Raw genomic sequence first — 20,256 nt, 5'->3', positions numbered from 1 at the left:
CAGAAGACGCGCTGGTGACGTTGCAAGGCAGCGACTTGTTTCTTGAAAAATATAACACGCTATCGTCGTAATTCGTGGGTACCGAAACGTGGGCATAGTTTTGCTTTTGACTGGAGACTTTTACATTTTTTTGGCCATGGTAACTGCTGCTTATAGGTAGGTCTCTGTTTTTTCACTTCATTATTTCCAACACGAATGAAAACCTTAGTTCTGTCATAGTTCGTGGAAGGAAATGGCAAGTGACGCTAAAAGACCAAAGTGGGAGGCAGAATCTGCAGACATCGTGGATGAATCGCTGCAATCATTTTTACAATGGTGCCATAAAGTTGAACTAACCATAAGCAGCAAGGTCTATCTTTCAAAGGAAGGCACTGTGGCAAAATATGGGATGTTGGCCAAACAGGATATAGATGAAGGAGAACTTCTATTTTCTATCCCTAGAAATGCTCTGCTTAACCAGCAGACTTCGAAAGTTAAAGATGTGCTTGAGGAGAGTAAAATGACTCTCGAGAACACATCTGGATGGGTTCCTCTCCTCCTGGCTCTTATGTATGAGTACACCTGTCCACAATCCCACTGGACGCCATACTTGTCCCTCTGGCCTGACTTTAAGGCCCTGGACCACCCTATGTTTTGGTCAAAAGAGGAAAGGGACAAACTGCTGAAGGGAACAGGAGTTCGCGAGGCAGTGGAAACAGACCTGACCAACATTCAGAAGGAATACACTGATATCGTGTTACCATTCATGCGGTTACACTCAGACCTGTGGGATCCAGAGAAACACACACTTGACCTCTACAAAAGCCTGGTTGCATTTGTCATGGCATACAGTTTCCAGGAGCCCCTAGAGGATGAGGATGAGGAGGATGACAAAGATCCCAACCCTCCAATGATGGTTCCGATGGCCGACATGTTGAACCATGTGTCCAATCACAATGCTAACCTAGAGTATACAACGGATTGCCTGAAAATGGTGGCCCTACGTGACATCCATGTAGGAGAGGAGATCTTTAACACCTATGGCGAGATGGCCAACTGGCAGCTTCTTCACATGTATGGTTTTGCGGAGCCACATCAGGAGAACAGCAACGACTCGGCAGACATCCAGATGTCCATTGTACACAAAGCAGCTCTGCAGCTTAGCCAGACTGAGGAGGACCAACGCCTACTCACTGAGAAGTGGAACGTGCTTTGCGACATGGAGATGGTTGGAGACATAGGAGCATTCATCTTCGGCAAAAAGTGTTGCCTCACTGACACCGAGCTCTACACGACGCTGAAGATCCTGTGCATGGAGAAAGACGAATTCGAGGTGTTCCAGGAGGAAAGGGAGTGGGAGGAGGTGGACGACGAGGAAGAGATGGCACAGGCTTTATCTAATGAAGGTCTGCCAGGGTTGGCTCCAGCCTGGCGAAAACTGCTGTATACAGCAGTTGGCATTACTCTGGATTGTTATGAGGAGAGCCTTGAGGCAGACAGAAAACTTCTGGAGGACCAAGAAGTCTTGGCCAAGCTGGACAGCCGGAGCAGAATGGCACTTCAGGTGCGCTACGGCCAGAAGAAGATTCTGCAGCATCTTCAGTATCTCACTCAGTCTGGTGCCAGTACATCCAAAACATCTTGAAATATGTTACAATAGAGATGCACCAACTGCAGATAATAAGAGTTAAACATGCTTCTGTAAAACAATTTAGAACTTTGAATTACTTGTCAAGTTGCTGATAAATAAACACTTTTCCACCTTGGGCCCTTTAGAACATGTTTGTCTTGTTTGATCTTGTAAATGGTACCAGAATGGGACCTGAAATCTGAAAATGAGACAGTCAATTAGCCATTTGGGCTGAATGGTGCAATTGATCCACTGCTTCTAAGCAAAGGTTTAATGAATTATCCCAGTTCATTCATCCAAGATGACTCAAATGTTGGAGAATCAACAATATGTGCATTGTTAGATAAGACACTTTAATGAAATGGTTGAAAAATTAGTGTACTGACAACAGAACATTTCTCTTATTTATACAACCCCTGATTTCCTCAATCTCTCATGTAACTAAAGACTAATGGATAGATACTTTATTGATCCCCAAGTAAACATGGGAATGTTCTGGGATCAATGGGTTGACAATGGTTTAATAAACTCTGATGAAGTTGATTAGACAATTATGAATTCATGAAAACAAAGTCAAAGACACATTAATTGAACATGTTTTATTATCATTATTAACAATAATAACCATCTTACATACAAATCTTACAGAAAGGATACCAACATGACCCCATCTCCCACCCCACCCCCACACACAACATTCCAAAAAATGGAAATATTCACCTTTTTTTTCTTTTAAATATGTACACACACCATTACACCTTCAATAAATGTTTGAGCAATTTCAGCCCTTGTCATTTCTGGGTGATCTGTTTTTCCTCCGCAGTAACAGTATGGAGGTAAGACATGAGAACGGTTCATGGGCCAAAAGTGAAGTTGTGATTTACAAAAACACCACAAGAATAACCAGGGTGTCTAACGGGCTGGAGAGGGATTCCCCGTGAACACCACCTGAAAACAAGGTGATTACTTGTCAGTCCCTGTGACCTCTTAGGGTTACCAATTAAGTAGAAAATCAAATTTCAATAGAATATGCACAGGAATGAAGGAGGTGGAAGACCACTTGGCAGTCTGACTGGGCAAAGACGCCCCCCTCCTGGGTATGAAATCCACTTCACCGTTCGTGTGCCTTTCTTTCAAAACCAAAATAAAAGTCAAGGAGGCCAAGAGTATGTGCCAAAATAAGATATTTTGACCAAAGTGCTTCATCTTCATTTTAAATCTTGAAAACAATACACCTAATTATGTAAAACATGGAAATGCTGCCACGGGAGGCCTCGTCTCTTCTGTGATGGCCCCATGCCTACCATGGCACCAGTCACTATGGAGACATTGGTCCTCACTTTGGCAACTGTGTTACTGGACACAAACTGAGAGAAGATCAATACAGACAGCAAAACATCTCTAGACATTTAGGTTATATTACAGGACCAACATATCGAATTAAAAGCTTCACTGCATTAAAAAGTTATTGGCTGCTGGTCTATTTGGAAGCTCTTCATAGTATACATTTAGAGCAAATAATCCGAATTGGACAGGTTGATTTCAACTGTGAAATACAAAGTTGGTCAAAGTTAGGAGCAGGTCTACCTCTATAGTTGGTTTTCCTGACAGCCAAGATATCCCACAAGCTTTCCTCCATCTAGCTTCACTTGTCATCAAAGTTCCAGAAAAAAAAAAATGTATCCCATTACATGAACATATGGGAGAAGGCAACAGGCCTAAAGGCAATTCTGTGCTCAAGCAAAACCATCACAGAGCCACTCTTGATATCAAAAGTATGGATGGTTTGAGACCACACTGCTTTCATGGCACTGCTATACTGGTCCGTATATGAATAGTTGTTTCAGGACCGGCGAGCCTCTAATGTCCATACATTTGACCTTCATGTGTGAGGACCTCACAAGGTCACCATCACCCCTGGGCGGGGAGCAGAGAAGACCACTGACTCCCAACATAGGTTACACAGCTGATGTCTATCACTTACTGGCCATGCTGTTTAAATACACCATGATGTGCTTAGTTGGTGAGAGTAGTTCCAAGAAAAGGCTGGAATACGAGTGGACAGATATAATCTGGCTCAGGCACGCTAAGGGCATCTGGGGTCCTGCAGAGGCCAAGTCTGTATGAGATTCAGGAGGGCCTTGCTCTTCACAGCCTCACGTCTAGGGGTTTACTCCTGTTACTTTCTCTCTCATTCAGTCACACATTCCTCTAATGCTCACTCACTCACTTACACCCTCACGTACAAAGCACTCGCAACAAAATTCAGATTCAGTCCACCATGTCTCTTTCTCACACACACACACAAACGAACGAATGTAGAGGGAGACCGATAATGGTGGTTCAGCCTCAACCATCTGAGCATGCTCAGTACAAGTGCCCTTCGTTTCCAAGGATACTGGAGTCATCCCTCTCCAGCCCAAAGGAACACTGCACCTCCCCTTCAAGCCCCACCCTCTACCAGAGTTCCGAGTGCCTGAGCAAAGGGTTTAAGTGAAAGGGGAAAAAAGGTTCACTTAAGCAACAGCATTCTACAGAAACCTTCAGTGCACAACTTCAGAATAGGCTACCTTGGTTAAAACCTTATTGTTGAGGTGAACTACAAGAAAAAGAAAAACACAAGGAAAGCAAAGTAACCACTGAGTCTTGAAAGATTGCAGACATATTGAAGGCCTTTGTTTGACACTGTCTGTGCTCTTCCTTCCAACACCATTCCTTTTAAGATGTCTTCCCTCACGCTCTTCTAAGACCACATTCCAGAGGCTCATAAGCTTCTCCCCATAATGATGATGTCTTTGGGAAAGCCTTCCATCTTGGCCACCTCGAAGCAGCCCAGTTTGCTGTAAAAGTCCAACATCCTCTTATCCATCTGCCTCACTTCACAGAAGGCACCGTGAGAGCCTGGGGAAAACAAAAACAAAGGAGAAAATAAGGAAAGAGGGGGATTAGGAGGGGGAGCATACCAGTCATAAAAGCTTTTAGTGAAGTTGGTGAGGAGGTGAAGGTCACTTAAGTTAAGAGTCTGAAATTCAACACCCAATCAAAAATGAGAAAAACATGGAGAATGAAAAAAAAAAACCTGCTAGAGGCTGCTTTTAGTGAGGAGAAGGGACCACACACAGATCAAACCCCACGACAGCACTTGACTGTGAGCCATGTTTTCCCAGGTCCAGTAGCCAGGCCCTCTTTTTTTCCCTGTGGCTCCCGCTGCTCCCGCTCCTTCTAACTCCCCCCCCCCCCCAATCACTCGCTCACATTAAACAGTGATTATCCACATGGTGGCATTCATGGGGAGCTGGAGATTTACCATTCTGATGGCCAGCAGTCACGCCTGAGAGATCTCACCCTCTGAGGGTCAGTCTCAACCTCACCTCTCCTATTCCTCATGCCATTGGCTTAGAGGGTGGATTACACTACCCAGCAAGACATTCATCCTTATTCAAAGACTTAATAGTGTCTAATAGTGAAGAATTGATGAAGACCTGCCACTGTTATAATGCAGTCATAAGAGTGCAGCAATATGGGTTTCAAAATGGTCTACCTTCTTGTTGTGGTGGATTTATTTTTATGGTTATAAAATGTCAACCAAATGTCAGAATTGGCATAAGCTGGTGTTAAACACATAGTAGAGGCATAACCACTACTTAAATATTGAAATAATATGTAACTACTGACTGCTTTAAAAACAAAGAAACTCAAAAACACAGTAACAGCTGATCCAATGACTGGACTGGTATGCCCCTGTAAAACGTACCATTGGCTTTCAGTGAGGAAAGAAGGCATCCCATCATGCTTTTGGCCACGCTGGGGTCAGTGACCTTAGCATGGATGTCAACCTTTATGAGAGATGGAAAGTTCCCAAGGAAGGACTCAGGCAGACCCTCCTCCTCCTCATGGAAGCTCAGGATCATTTTCTACAAATAGGAAAAGTGATGTTAGTTCAATATAACAGGGCATGGTGACGATATGGCCGTGAAACACTGGAATTCTGAGAATAGTGACTAACTTGGCATACTGGAAGTTATTATAACAGTATGAAGAACACACGCACACACACACAAACGCTTACCTCAGCCTCAGAAAGCTCTTTGTCACCCTCGGGCTTGGTGTACTTCTCCTGCATGCAGGGGATCCAGCTGACTTTGCACTTCTTGACAAAGGGCTTGACATCCATAGTACCCAAAGCATAGCCACAGATCCCCTCCTCATCCTCCAGCACAAAGCCGTAGTCTGGGCTCAGACTCAGGAAACCGCCCACTAACCTGAAGTGGAATTGAACACAGAATATTACATTAATACTGAAACATTTATATAACAGATGGTAAACATGCAGGAAGCCAAAACCACCTGATTTTTTTTGTCATCCACCAAATTAATTCCTCTGGACTTACCGATCTCCAATCAGATCTGGGTCTTGATCTGAGAATGGCATTTCATCACAGCCTTCAGTGTACATCTCTCTGCAGATCTGGTAAATAGATGCCTGAGGAAAAAGAAATCACAGCAAGAATTAACAGTGAAACTAAACAAAATGAAAAAATAATGAGACCTACAAACTGCTACAATCTACCTCACACAACTGGATTAAAAATGTGTTTATAAACACGTAAAATATGTCTTGTCTCCACCGTGGGATAGTGGGAAACGTAATTTCGATCTCTTTGTATGTCTTGACATGTGAAAAAATTGACAATAAAGCAGACTTTGACTTTGACTTCATGCATAAAGAGAGCCTAAATAAAGTTAACGCTATTCGGGGGGCCTTGGCATGGAAAAGTTTGCTGGTTTAATCTACGGCAAGGTTTCTGTAGATATATTATACACTTAAATGTTCAGTCACAAATTTTCACAGCACATGACCAAAAAGTATGAATGGTCTTGGGCTTCACAGCATCCTTTAAGGAGGACACTGAGCATGGCTTAACTAGATCAATGATGTCTGCAGTGGAAGCCCTCAGTGGGTATGCCATGCAGGTAGTGGGTATGCCATGCAGGTGGTGTGTGTGTGTGTGTGTGTGTGTGTGTGTGTGACTGCTGATTCAGCAAAACGGATCAGTAACATGGCAGATTAACCTCAAAGCACTAAGAAACTGGGACACTTCAGCTGGGAATAGGAATTAGCTCCCAGCCACTGAACTCCACTGGCTTTAGAGAGCAGTGATTGACTAAGAGCATTCCTCTGGCACACCATGGCTGAAGGAAGACGGCAAGAAAAGTGACGTCCACTTTGCCCTCTCTTTACCGTAGATAATCACTCTCAGAAACTCATGGAAGAGGCTGCAATGTACTCAGAGAGAGAAAGGGGGATGGGGAAGGGAGAGAAAGAAACAGATGGAAAGTGACAGAAAGAAAGGGAGAAGCTACTTACCTCATCTTTGGGGTAGTACGGCCGTATGGAATAGATTTTGGAGGTGGGCATGGATGGTGGAGGCTGGTAGAAAAGATCGTTTGCCCCATCTATTGGCAACAATCGCTGTGGAAACGCAGAAAGCAAAGCATTCAATGCCTCTTCAAAGGAGGGTGGTCCAGTCGACCTCAGATTCCTGTCAGTGAGGCCACTGAGTGAGTTCCCTCACCTCTGTTGGTCCAATGTAGAGCAGCACAACTAGGCTAACTAACAAAGGTGCCAAAACACTGGCTTCTCTACACAAACAGGACAATTATCAATCTCAACCTGCCTGTTGTGATGGCTCTTCCACTGCCAGCAGAGGGGAGACACTCAACTTTTTTTTTTTTTTTTACACACTTGTTTTTTCTTTTTGTGCTTTCATTTACATAGCACTGTAAAGCGGCGCACATTTCAAACACAAAGAAAAATGGTTGAGGGGGGAAACAAAAGCAAAGCAAAAACAAAAACAAAAACAACATGTGAGGTACTTGAGGCTTGGTCTGAGAAAGGCTTGACTGACTTGAGGAGATGCTCCTTTTCCGTGCTAAAGGCGTTCGCTGCGCGGTTTGACACTCCTGTTGAGAAAAGTCATAGCGCAGCGCACACAAGGAAAAGCCCCAGGAACAAAACCCAGACAGTAAAGGCAAAGTCCAAAAGGACATCTCCAACACAAATAATAGACATAGTAGAACATAATAGACTCAATTTAATTATTTACTCATTGCCATTATTAGTACAATATAGTAATGTATACGTTTGTTCATGGAGCTTTTTTTTGCACAGGCGATCTCGCATGCGATCACGCAGGCGCAGGGGAACTGCAAAGGGGCAAGCGCGGGGGGGGTGGGGGTATATTATTATAATGATTGCTTTTATTACTTTTTTAAAATGCTGTGCTCCTGTAAAGAAATGAGATGTCATGAAGAACCAAAAAGAAGATAACCCCTAAAGCAGAGTTTTGCGCGTATGGGGTCGCAGGCGCGGGCGCAGGGGGAAAAGCAGCATCTCCACGGAGCCAGCAGCTGTAAGAGACTCAAATGTTGTCATCAGTTCATATCATACACACCTTCATCGCACAGGCCCCAGTGGCTCCCCTTCCCATGTTAAAACTGAGCCCTGGGTCACCTCTCTGTTCTGCTACTGACATTAGTCTTAGCAACAGTTTTCTTGTCTTAGGCAGTTTTAGTGTTTCTACAAATGACCCGAAGTAGAGAGTGCTATATCTCAGCTGACCTTCAACAGACCAAACTCTTCCCATTTCAGCTCCACGCCAGTATATCAACCAAAACTAAAAAAAAATAATAATAATTATTCTACAACTTGTTTTTTTTTAAAAAACAATTGGCTGTGAATTCAATAGCGGATACCTGGAACTCTCCTGCTAGACCTCCCCTAAAGGCCCATGGCTCTGGGTCTCCACTTAAGAACTGTGCAGAGGACTGACTACGACACCCTGTGGGGATCACATCCAAGCGGAGAGCATTACGTGAGGGGGGAGCTCGCTGACGACATGAGGGGCTCGGTGGGGAGAGGGGTTGGGGAGAGGGGGAAAGGGAGGAGGTGTCTACCTCCAAATCAAAAGGAAAGGATTTTTTTATTTTTTATTCTTTTTTCCCCCCTTTTCCCACTGAATATGTAAAACAAAGAAAATAACAAAAATGGGAAAAAGCGTTTATATGGCTTCATTAGATATTACAAATTATTTCAACCTTGTGGCCCAGGGACTGAAGCAGCTAGTGCATTAGGGAGGGCGGATTGCAATGGGGGTCCATTATGTTTGTTAAAATGGAGTTTTAGAGAAATTTAAGAAAAATATTAAAATGCAAGGTGATTGTAATATCTATTGATTGTCGAGAGGTCAGGGTAGGACTTGCCATCTTGGCGCTAAAGGGCAATCTAGATACTCCCATATAAAACTCTGCACTAGCAGAACCAAAATTAAGATAGTCCTTCATTCAGAAGTTCCTGGGATTAGGTGACCCCACCTTGGTGGAATTGAGAGACTAATACCCTGTGTCTGCCACAATGCTACAGGCAGAGAGGGTAGGGGCGTTTTTGTGAGTGGAGAAGCTTTAGCTGATTAAGCCCCTTTTAAGTGGCCACGTCTTCTCTGAAGTCACATTTCTGTCCATCTGTCTTGTCACATCACCTACAAGCGCTGTGCACGCACACCCAAAGCAAAAACATGTGGGCCTAATAGTGGCCCTACAGAACACCCCACCCTCTCCACATAATAACCCCTTTTTCTGGCCGAGTACGAGCAGAAAATCCCTCAAATCCCATTAGGTGGAAGGAGCAGCAGAGCTGCTGGGGGAAATAAGCCAACAATTCCCCCACATGTAAACGAGGGCACCTTCAGACGGAAGAAATCTCCCAAAATGGCTGCCGTCGAGCGTGGGTGACGAGCACTTCAAAGGTCATGCAACAAGACAAATGCCAGCGCAGGCAAGGGAGTCTGTGCCGTCCTGCTGCCTAGCTGCCAGCTCTAGACAATTTTGTAAAACCTCACATTGAATAGAACATAGAATCTCTATGCACACATCCTGTAAAAAGGGACAGGCCAGACCCAGCGCACAGAGGCACCACTGGAGAGGAATTCACATCAGGGCTGATTGTTTGCTGTTACACGTACAAATGTTAACCTTCGGGGAAACAAATGGGCCAAGCAAGGCGAGTCCCAAAATACTCTGTCCAAATTTGTAGATTTACATAGATTCATACTGAATTGTTATAAGAACAATGCATGAATCCCTATCCGAGTGTGAAAACAGCAGCACTGATGAAGCATGTGAGAGTGCAGGGCGGTGAGTTCCTTGGTGGTGGTGCCCTGTGTGTCAGGACTGGCCCAACAGCCCCCTGGGCTAGAAACAGACACAGGGTTAGAGGGGCGGTTAGAGAGAATGCCGTTATCGCGATCATCGCTTGCCCGCTCGCTTAGAAAAACAACATCAGGCCTCGCCAGCGCTGCGCAAAATGTGACTTCAGAAACAAAACAGCCTGCCCTTTTGTCGTCACACACAAATAAATAAGCTAACCAAAACAAACAAATTAAAATCTGATTCCATTTTGTCTTTTTTCCGTTACATTAGACTAATCGAACGCAATTAAAGGAAACGGAAAAGAAAACAAAAACAAAAACAGAAACGAATCCGACGAGCGAAAAGGACCCCAAAGGACCCAAAGAGATTAGAGCGGTCGGCAGTGTGCACACATCGGCCACTGTCGCTCCAGTAGCAGTAGAAACTGGTGGAGAGGATTCTTCCATCTGTTCATAGTGGAGGGACAAGACAATAGAAGAGGAGGTTAGAGGGTGTTTCAAACACATCACCAGTGAGGTGCTGACCACCTGCCACCTGCACTGCCACCAGGGGGAGGGGGCTGCCAGTCGCAGGGAGGGGACCAATGTCCTAACCACACACACACACAGACTCGCTGTCATTCTCTCTCTTTTTCTCTCGCACACACACACACACACACACACACACACACACACACACACACACACACACACACACACACACACACACACACACACACACACACACACACACACACACACACACACACACACACACACACACACACACACACACACACACACACACACACACACACACACACACACACACACACACACACACACAGCTACTGCATCCTCTCATATCCCTTACGCATACTAATGGTACTGCAACAGCAACAGCAGGTAACTAATGGTGACTCAGAGCCACAGCTTACTGCCATCTGATGACGGGTTCATTAACACAGAAAGTGTGTCTGTTACATACAATGTCTGTTAATACAGATGTAATGTTTCTTTCTCTTCCCTTTAGAGGGAAGATTGGCTGGGGTCACAGATGGCCTGCATTAATGTGGCCAGGACCACACAGAGGGGAGATGGATCACAGTGAATCACATATTTGATATTTGGTGTCCCACATTCTCGACTATATTTTATATGAGAGAGAGAGAGAGAGAGAGAGAGAGAGAGAGAGAGAAAAAGTGACTAGGAGATATAGAGGTGTGACATGGTACAGCTGTATGAGGTGGAAAGGGAGAGACAGACAGAGCAGGGAGATAGATGGAAGGAGAAAGAGAAGAGAAAGGGAGGAAGACAGACAGACACAGAGAGAGAGAGAGATAGAGAAAGAAAGAAAGAGAAAGAGAGAGCACTAAAGATGGTTTTTGTGTAGCTTGAGCCAGCTTGGGTTGCTGCCTGCTGTGCACAGTGAGTCCGCAGCTCGACCATAGAGCCGCTCAGAAACCTGTGAATGAAACATGGTTACCAGGGTAACCCAGGCCATGCTGGTGCTTCTGTTTAGGTCAACGGGCTTCCATGCAGCACAAGTCTGTTCAGTCTGGACCAGTCACTCCAACTAAAACCCCGTGCCAGAGCCAACCTCTATGTGTGCAGCATGCATCTGTGCTGGCTGTGTTAATGGAGAGAGAGGGATCTGTGTGTGTCTATTGCATGGAATAACGGTTTTCTTGACTATGTTTCAGTGTGAGAATACGAGTGAAGGGTAAACACATCTGAATGCCTGTTTACTGAAGTATCATAGCATAGTCACTATGTGTTGTTGCAAAGTGAGTTTGGGTTCAGTTCGAGTGATTGGTCCACAGAGCTTGTGTGTGGAGCAGAGAGTAGAGTCTGTAAAAAGATAGCTTAGAAAAACATATGTGCTATCTATCTGCCACACATCTGCAGTCCTATGCAGCTGGGCTTCAAGCTTTTATCGGCCAATTGGGCTTCCTCATCTTGGCACCAGAATAGCCTTCATTAGCCAGCCGCCTTGCTCGCATGCGCGCTAGAGGGCTTGGAGCCCATCACCCCTCCCCACCTGTCCGTGGGGGGAGACGGACGGCAGCAGGTGCTACTGGGTGAAACGCAGCAGGTCATGTTACTGTCACGTTGCTAAGGACGCACAGCAAGCAGCAGAGCCCACGCACGGCATGCTAGCCACCGCTTCCAATTAGAATTGTCGTGGGACGGTAATTAGCCTGATCAGGGGGTGAAATGAATGCTAGGGGGGGGGGTTTCTTTCCTTGCTCTGGGGGGGTGGGGAGGGGGTGGGAGGGCAGGTTGAATGTTGGGGCAATACAGATGGCATTCAGTCAGCAGAAAGTACAGTAAATGAACAGTAGAGTTCAAATCAAAAAAAGAGTGCACTGGATAGGGGCCTGTGGCACCTGAGTTGTTTAAGTGTGTGTGTGTGTGTGTGTGTGTGTGTGTTTGTGTGGTGGTGGTGGTGTGTGTGTCTGTGTGTGTGTGTGGGGGGGGGGGATGTTGTATGTACTAAGTAGGGGGTGATGTTTCTGTCTTATGGGAACAGATGGAAACTGTAGTGCTGAAGTGCTGAGATCTGATGCTACCTGAGGCTAATAATACCTCATGACCATCTGTTGAGGACTACGCCTTCATCTGTATCTGTGTGTTTGTGCATGTGTCTGTGCAAGCTTATATGTTTGTATGTACTGTAGTACATGGTCTCAGTGTTTACAGATATTTCACTATGATGGCTGTACGCAGGACTGAATGAAATGCAATGCAAAAGGCATCACTATCAATTTCCATTGGTAATTCCGCTAGGACTACTTATTTACTTTCTCTCTCATATAGGTGTACTTGGGACAGGGGATGGGACAGCTCTTGGTGTTGATGTTTGTGTTAAACCGTGCGAGGTTCAGTCGCAGACCTGCGCATCTCTGGCCCATACATACCTAGCCACTGCACAAAAGACTTCACCATAGAGATGATGCTCTTGATGTCCCAGATGTAGGGGTACAGGTCGTACAGGATGGTCCGGTTCGCCGAGTTGGAGAGGCGCGTGAACATCTGGATGACGGAGCAGCACATCTCCTCGAACTTCTCCGCTCGGTTCTTCCACTCCTGAGCCTAAAAACACCACACGGCGAGGGAGCCACAATCACCAATTCCCACTGATTAAAATAATCATTAACACTTGATACAAAGGTGCAAAAACAATTGATGAAAATTTCGCTGTCTGCTTCTATCCCACTATCTCACTTTTTCCCCCGATCTGATCTATTCTAACCTGAGTACCAGCACCCCCATATGGTGGATATGTGAACTGTATAGCCACCATTTTGTTTTAGTTTCAGCTCAATGCTAGAGGGAAGCCCTGTTTATTTGTTGCACCACTGGCCCAGGACAATCTCTGCTACTTCCTGACTCAGTCTCCACAGCTCTACTCAAACACATCTGACTCCAGGCCAGTAAGTTAGAGGCAAACATGTGACTCTCCTGTTGGCAAAAATGGTTGAGGGCGTGTGTCCCCCCCCCCCCCCCCTCACCTTCTCTGGGTCCTTGTCCTCAGAGTTGACGCTGACAATGCTGCTGTTGGCGCGCAGCCAGTTGAACTCCTTGAGCATGTGCGCGGCCTTGGGCCCGTGCTCGTAGGGAAGGTAGAAGAGCTCGGCCAGTAGTGTCAGGTCGTCCAAGGTGAGCGGCTCGGCCGTGTAGAGCGGCTTCTCATTTGGGCCTGGCACGAAGGCCGGCTCCTTGGCCTGGCTCATCATCAGCAGCTGCTGCTGTTGCTGTTGCTGTTGTTGTTGTTGTTGTTGTTGTTGTTGCTGCTGTAGCTGCAGTAGCTGCTGCTGCTCGTCCGTCTGCATGGGCGCGATGTCGCTGCCCGAGTCTTCCTGCACGGACATCTCGGGCGACTTGGACTCGCCCAGGCTCTCCTTGTCCGTGTCCATGGGCCGCAGCTCCTCGGTCGTCATCTTGGCTTGGACAATCTCCGTCAGGATCTGGCTCACGTCCTCCGCCTCGGCGGCCACCTCCTCGGCCTCCGTCTCTGCCTCGTCCTGCTTCTCGGCTGCCGTCTCCATGGGCTCCTCGTCCGACTCTTTCTTCACCTCCTCTTCCTCCACCTCCTCGTCCTCCTTGCCCAGTGGGAGCGGCTCGGGGGCCAGAGCCGCTGGGGCGGGACTCATGATGGGCTGCTGGAAGATGGTGGTGACTGTGGTGGTGGCGCCGATCCCCGGGCTGCCCAGGGAGGAGATATCGATGGCCGTGCTATTGGCTCCACTGTGGGGTACCTGCCGACCTGTGGGGACAGATATCAGTTACTGTAAGGGCGAGGCTGCAAAGCAAGACCAGGAGTCTGTCAGAAAGTGTCTAGGATAAAACCATGACAAAGCAGTACTGAAAGGAGGAAGGAAAAGAACAATGACTAAATCAAAAGCAGAAATAAATGTACTACTGTACTAAACCTATAAAAGTCATTACACAATTATGCAGCTTTTCATCTTGTGAGCTTCTGTTCAAAAAGCACTCTGAGGAAGAAAAAAAAAGTGGGCACCAAAAATGTGAGAATAAGATTGTAGACTTGAGAGTGCTGAGGGGGCTGTGCAGGGAACTCACTGTTATATTGATGGGGCACCCCAAATTCGCTCAGCCACTCGCTGAGGGCCATCTTCAGGGCCAGCTGGGGACTGTAGAGCATGTCCGTCTCCAGCTCCTCATCACTGCCCTCGTTCTCCAGCTTGATCTGGATGGAAACTGTGCTGTCCTCACTGTCCGCTGTGGAAATGGAGGAAATAACAAGTGTGAAACGCCATTACGTATCTTAATGCACATATGAATTCACTGGTGTTCCACACTCTGTCAATGCATCAATGAAGCTATGGAGTTAAAACTTTCTTGGTGGCTTGGTACATTAACTTAGCTAAAAGCCAAAGTGCTTTAATTTGAGATAACATTACTACCAAATTACCAACATTACACAAACTAGTTTGAGCTACTTTGGCACTTACTCATGACAACGTCTTTCCGCACACCGTTCATGTTGGACTTGTACCACGTGGCCAAGGTGTGGATGGCCACATAGTTGGACTCGAATTCACAGTTGGGGTTGGTGAGGACGCCCTTCAGGCGGGGGATGAGCTCTGTAGACCGGCCTTTGTAGGGGCCCAAAAACAGCCTTTTTTGGTCATAGTCATTAGCGTGGATGTTGTCCCAGATGACTGGTGCCCTCTTCAAGATCTTGGACACCTCTTCAATAGACTCAACTGTTATGTCTTTGGACACAACCTTAGGGCCTATAATAACAGTACAACTGATTAGCTCTACAATATCTGAATTGACAGGTTGTTACAACAATATTGTATTGAATGGTCAAAGACAGGGAAGTCACAGAAAACTAGGGGTGTAAAGGTATGTGTATTCATAGCGAAGCATTTAGGTACAGACCGTACAGATGTGTACCGAATGTACCAAATTCAGTCTTTAACAGTAAGAAACAGTAGGCTTTTTTTGCTTGCAGACCCTTTTTCAAATTCCAGTTTCCACACAAACATATTAAGCGGCGGACCAAATGTCAGTTTAATCAATTAACGTCAAAAAACATTTGACATCTTTTCAAAATACTATTCCCGTTGCACATCAGCAATATTGTCCGTAAATGTTGGGTTAGCAGTACCTACAGGCCTACTGTACAGAACATTAACTGAACAGTGACTTCAAAACCGGGGTACATGCGGAACCGTGATTTTTGTGTACCGTTACACCCCTACAGAGAACTGTACAATGTCCTCACCTGTCCACAGCACTTCAACGCCAGGAAGCAGTTTCTCTCCAATGGTGCGGAGGTATGGTGACTGGGCCACATTTGGATAGCAAAAGGTCCCACAATATTCTAAAAAGACACCACAACAAACAAAATAGTCAATATAGCCCTTTCAACAAGAAAAACAAAAACAATGCTTGAACGTTCTATTTTGTTCCCAATCTACTTCCGCTTCATTAAGATAACATGGAATGTTAAAACGAAAGCCTTGTGGGAACAACTATGATGCTGATAATGGAACTCTCTTGAAACGGTCAATACATGTGAACATTAGATTATTTGCCTATTTTTAAGTCATTTGTAGTGTGCTACCCTAGTGTCACAGAAAGCAATGCTTCATTATGTGGTCTCTCTCAAACTAGAGATCTTGTGCTATCTTACCAGTAGGACAAAATAAAAATGTTTCCGGCTCTCCCAGATACTGGAAGATCTCATTGGTGATTGACACCTGGGCGTGTGCAAAAGAGCTGAACACTTCCTTGTCTGCTGGGCAGATGTTGTGGTCGATGTCATCAAAAAGTAAGGCAAAAGACTTGCACCCAAAGTGAGTAACCTAAATGGGATTTAACATCAAAACAAAACAAAAACAGTTTAACTCCATTAACTCCATTAGTGACATACCCAGATACATATAACAGATAACATATTCCTGTATGTATTGACAGCACATATACATTCACTAACAAAAAAATTACAGGGACTTACATACTGCCTGCCTGCTGATGTATTACATTTATTTGCTTTTTTTATTTATTTAGCAGATGCTTCTATCCAAGCGACTTACATTATGTCAATTATATTTCAAGGGCCACTGTCCCTGGAGCAGCTTAAGTGCCTTGTTCAGGGGCACAACAGTGAAAACTGGGAATTGAACCCACAACATTTTTTAGGCTACTAGGCACTATGCTACCATTGTATTGTATTGTATTAAGAACTTTGTAGACAGATGCCATTAAGTATCATCATCTATGCAACATCTATAATATTATTTAGGGACAGCAGTATTTCTGGCCAATCACGTTTCTCACCTGGTCGAGCTTCCTCTTTAGCGTGGTCACCTCCTTCTGATTGGAGAAGGTGATGTCCAGGCCAGGGGACAAGGCATAGATGAACTCAATCCCATATTCCTTTGCTGCGCTGATCAATGTCATAAGTTGCTCTGAAAAGGATTAATCCATATGATGCATTTACATTTGTCATGTAATTTAGCCTGCAAATGTGCTTATAAGAATATGAAGTAAGTACTGTTTGATCCATCTGAGTTCTTACCTGCCTCCTCAACTGAATACATTTCTCTCCAGAACATTCTATGTTTGTAGTCATCTTTTGGTGCATACAAGTATGTGTTTAACCCCCACTTCTGTAGCCTGTTCCATGGTACAGTGATGTGCGATCAGATTTGATTATGGAAAAATACATTTATCATTTAAGAATCTGGGGAAAAAGAAATAACAAGCAATACCTCCTGAAAAGCTCTTTTCTTTGTTCCATTGTCCATGGCCGCCCATAGAACCCTGGCAACAGAGAACAAACAACTGGTTCTTTTACACAGGTTACACTGCACATTCCAGCCACTACATCGCTTCCAACCTGCCGACATTTTGCAAAAAATATTGGTGAAACCATAGGCAGTAAAGGGTAAAACTGGCAACACCCACTGGCTCCCCCACTAGGCTGGCCTAGTTAACATTAGGTTACAGACACTAATACGACCGCATACCACCAAGAACTTATAGGTAATACAATCTGCAAGTGACATAACATAAAGCCCATTACTGCAAATGCCACATTAGGATTAATATCAGACCATCGAATACAAACGATGTCTAATGTGCATTTGCAAACCAACTCTCATAACAGCAATGCAATATAAAAAAAATCAAATGTGATGGGAATGTGTGATTTGCCATCCAATGAAAAAGCGCCCCTTAAATATATATGTATTAAACACCCGGTTGATGCCTTATCACCACGAGATTTGCCCTATTTCTGCAAGGCAAGCTAGTAAACGTTGGCGTTAGATCAGAATGTTAGCTAGCGATAGAGGGTCCACAACATCAAGCAATAGCAATCTATTGCAAAAATGGTGCAATGGAAAACACAATACTCGTAGAATTTTAGTGGCATATTTAAATTAAAATGTATATTATTTTCTGCAAAATAAGACATGCACCGGGTGCATTTCCTCACCCTCGACGACTCCACTGGTGAATTTTCTCCGGCCTGTTCTCTCGACCCCGATAATGGGTCCTTCGACGGAGCCCGGAGCATCGACACAGGCTTCTACAGATCCCGGACTGGGACTTGCTTCATTATCTGGTTGGGAAGCGTCCACTGTTTTATCTTTTTGAACCATTTCTATCGACTCCGTGTTTCCTGTTATATTGTATGTCAGCTATGCTGCTATGCTTGCAAGAGGGACGTATTTGTGCAGGACACCAAATAGTAGGTTAGTAGGCCACCTCACGTCGACTTGAAAACGAACAAAAATGAAGCATATCGACGTTACCCTGTTATCATCAAACCACAGCGACCACCGTATGATTGCCTAAATAATGCACAATTATGGTGGGACCGTTAAAAGAAAGACACACACCAAATCTGTCAAAATACTAATAGGAATAGACTACACTGGTAATAACGTTAACGTTTGCTAGCTCACGTTAGCAGGGTACTTAACGTTAAGTGTTAGCAACAGTCGTTCGGTGCCTTTAAAATGGCATAAATTACATATTGAAGACCAGCACTGTCTGTTGCGAAAAATATACCGATTTCACGCAATTTACATTACACGCTCATAACACAAGTATAACATCGGTTCCAACGCTTTCTTGAACTCCTCTATGCGAAAATTTACTGTATTATCAGAGGTTTCTTCCTGTTTACACCTACTGCGCAAGCTCGACCATCTAGATTAAACCAGTCACAACCGGTTGCGATGAGTCAAAAACAAGCCCTCAGCAAAGACTGTAGAGAAACGTCAAGATCGCCTGCCCTTTTGTAAGCCTGATGCAATTCACCATGTCTTTAAAAAATCATACGGTACCACTCATGTGCTATATTGTGATGCCTATTGTCATATATACTGTAAAATCGGCACGAAAAAGTCTCCATGGTTGCAACTAGACTATTTCCAGCCATTGGATGAGAAAGGTAAATATGTATGCGAGTAGTGCCTCTTGTGTCTTTAGTTTCTCTGAATTTACGTCATTCAATGGACTTTGATAAACCACGACATTGCCTGAACGTTATCCATGTTCATATAGATCTAGGCCTATGATCCATGTTGCACAAAAATAATGTTATGGTGAGAGAACACAGTCTGTAAAAGGGTCTGTCGAACTAACAGTCTATATAGTGGGCAGCTAACTACGACTCATCTGAACTCATCTATCAGGCACTGGTCAAGGCAACCTTTGGCCAATTATTTACACAAATAACTAAACGAACTAAAGAAAATAATAATAATAATAATAATAATAATAATAATAAAACAAGTTAAAACTAGATGTGCTCCTGCCTGGTCAAAAAAGTAATGCACTCTTATACCCCCTTTAGCTTTGATTATAGCCTACAATTGTTTCAACAACCTGACATCTCAACATGTATTTTCATCCAAAGTGGTAGGCTATTCATTTTTTCACAAATATGTTAAACAACAAGAATGTCGAACCTCTGTGTGGCTTCTCCAGGACAATGCACACCATACAGACTACCAATGGACGACTCTGTGGTGGCCAATTTACTGTGTGAAGCGATTCCTCTTGCTTTTCTATCATTTGGGCTGGACTAATTTTTACATTGTCACCTGACTGGAACATGCATGTCTCATCTGGGAAGTAAATAAGAAAAATCATTGATGAGATTACCTGGTCGTGGTCAGGTTGTTACGTGACTTCATTTGATTGCCACATAACATTGCTGAGCCTAGATAGAGATAGACAGATAGATAGTTTATTGATCCCCAACGGGAAATTCAAGAACCTAGAAATTCAAGGCCTACACCTGGCCAATTGAGACAACCCAGATCATAAAACTGCCCACAGGCTTACAGCTGTTCATGGAGCAATGTGCCTCATGGGTGCCCTGACAACATGCCCATCAATCAGGCATAGGGTCATTAGATCACGTGACCTTCGCCATTACGCTTCCTAGCCAATCAAAAGTGGTTTATGACCACACACAGGTGTTGAGGTCCAGTCCTATGAGTATTGTTGCACCGTGTGTGTTGAAAAGCACCATCATGCATGGTACCCACTGAACAAACCTCTGGAACCGAGTAGAAATCATGATGAATTTGCCATTAAAGTCCTGACTTAAACCCCATTAAAGGTCTTCGGAATTTGCTGAAGATGACTCATGCAAACACTCATTGCTTCACTGAACATCACCAATCACTGCCATAGTAAAGGCCCATACGTAGATACACACTCAGCATTGTATGTGTGCAATAGTTGGATTTGTGTGTAGATTTGAAGAAAAAGCAACAAAGCTTTGGAAATGTGTGTTGTAAGTTGTAAAAAAAAACTGTAATACAAGATCCTGGCAATAAAAGCAACACAAACAAAATGTTGTGGGGTTGCACACGGTTATCCAAACAATGCCATGGTAAATGCATGAGCTCAATGAGCCATAATGTGCTCTATTTCCGATAAATAATTAGTTGGAGA

At 44.6% G+C, this 20,256-nt stretch overlaps 2 protein-coding genes across 2 annotated transcripts; one reads left to right on the top strand and one right to left on the bottom strand.

The window, feature by feature from the left end:
* Positions 1–35: 35 nt before the first annotated feature.
* On the top strand, positions 36–2,388 carry setd6 (SET domain containing 6, protein lysine methyltransferase). Its single transcript, XM_076285694.1, has one exon. It carries the CDS (start codon positions 233–235, stop codon positions 1,622–1,624), a length of 1,392 nt encoding a protein of 463 aa, XP_076141809.1. The 5' UTR covers positions 36–232; the 3' UTR covers positions 1,625–2,388.
* Positions 2,194–18,367, bottom strand: oga (O-GlcNAcase). Its single transcript, XM_076285693.1, has 16 exons — positions 17,777–18,367; positions 17,049–17,100; positions 16,856–16,953; positions 16,615–16,745; positions 15,968–16,139; positions 15,557–15,655; positions 14,775–15,059; positions 14,383–14,541; positions 13,311–14,065; positions 12,717–12,891; positions 8,366–8,451; positions 6,978–7,082; positions 6,001–6,092; positions 5,679–5,871; positions 5,364–5,523; positions 2,194–4,510 (listed from the first exon to the last, which is right to left on the bottom strand). The coding sequence occupies exons 1-16, from the start codon at positions 17,940–17,942 to the stop codon at positions 4,374–4,376; spliced, it is 2,865 nt and encodes a 954-aa protein (XP_076141808.1). The 5' UTR covers positions 17,943–18,367; the 3' UTR covers positions 2,194–4,373.
* Positions 18,368–20,256: the final 1,889 nt, after the last annotated feature.

The sequence above is a fragment of the Alosa pseudoharengus genome, unplaced genomic scaffold, assembly GCF_046254945.1.
Source record: "Alosa pseudoharengus isolate Yale_2024_CS ecotype anadromous, Long Island Sound unplaced genomic scaffold, YU_APseudo_1.1 YU_APseudo_1.1_scf_15, whole genome shotgun sequence".
In the NCBI taxonomy this organism is placed as follows: Eukaryota; Metazoa; Chordata; class Actinopteri; order Clupeiformes; family Clupeidae; genus Alosa; species Alosa pseudoharengus.
Note: the sequence above shows the minus strand (reverse complement) of the source record. Positions and strands in the feature narration are given on the sequence as shown.

What these genes read in the sequence shown, in the direction of transcription:
- setd6 (XM_076285694.1), top strand. Translation starts at nt 233, where the DNA reads ATGGCAAGTGACGCTAAAAGACCAAAGTGGGAGGCAGAATCTGCAGAC.
- oga (XM_076285693.1), bottom strand. Translation starts at nt 17,942, where the DNA reads ATGGTTCAAAAAGATAAAACAGTGGACGCTTCCCAACCAGATAATGAA. An exon ending in GTCTTTTGTGCAGTGGCTAG is followed by an intron (nt 8,452 to 12,716) that starts GTATGTATGGGC and finishes TGATCCCCACAG; the next exon opens with GGTGTCGTAGTCAGTCCTCT. An exon ending in CGTACTACCCCAAAGATGAG is followed by an intron (nt 6,093 to 6,977) that starts GTAAGTAGCTTC and finishes CTTTTTCCTCAG; the next exon opens with GCATCTATTTACCAGATCTG.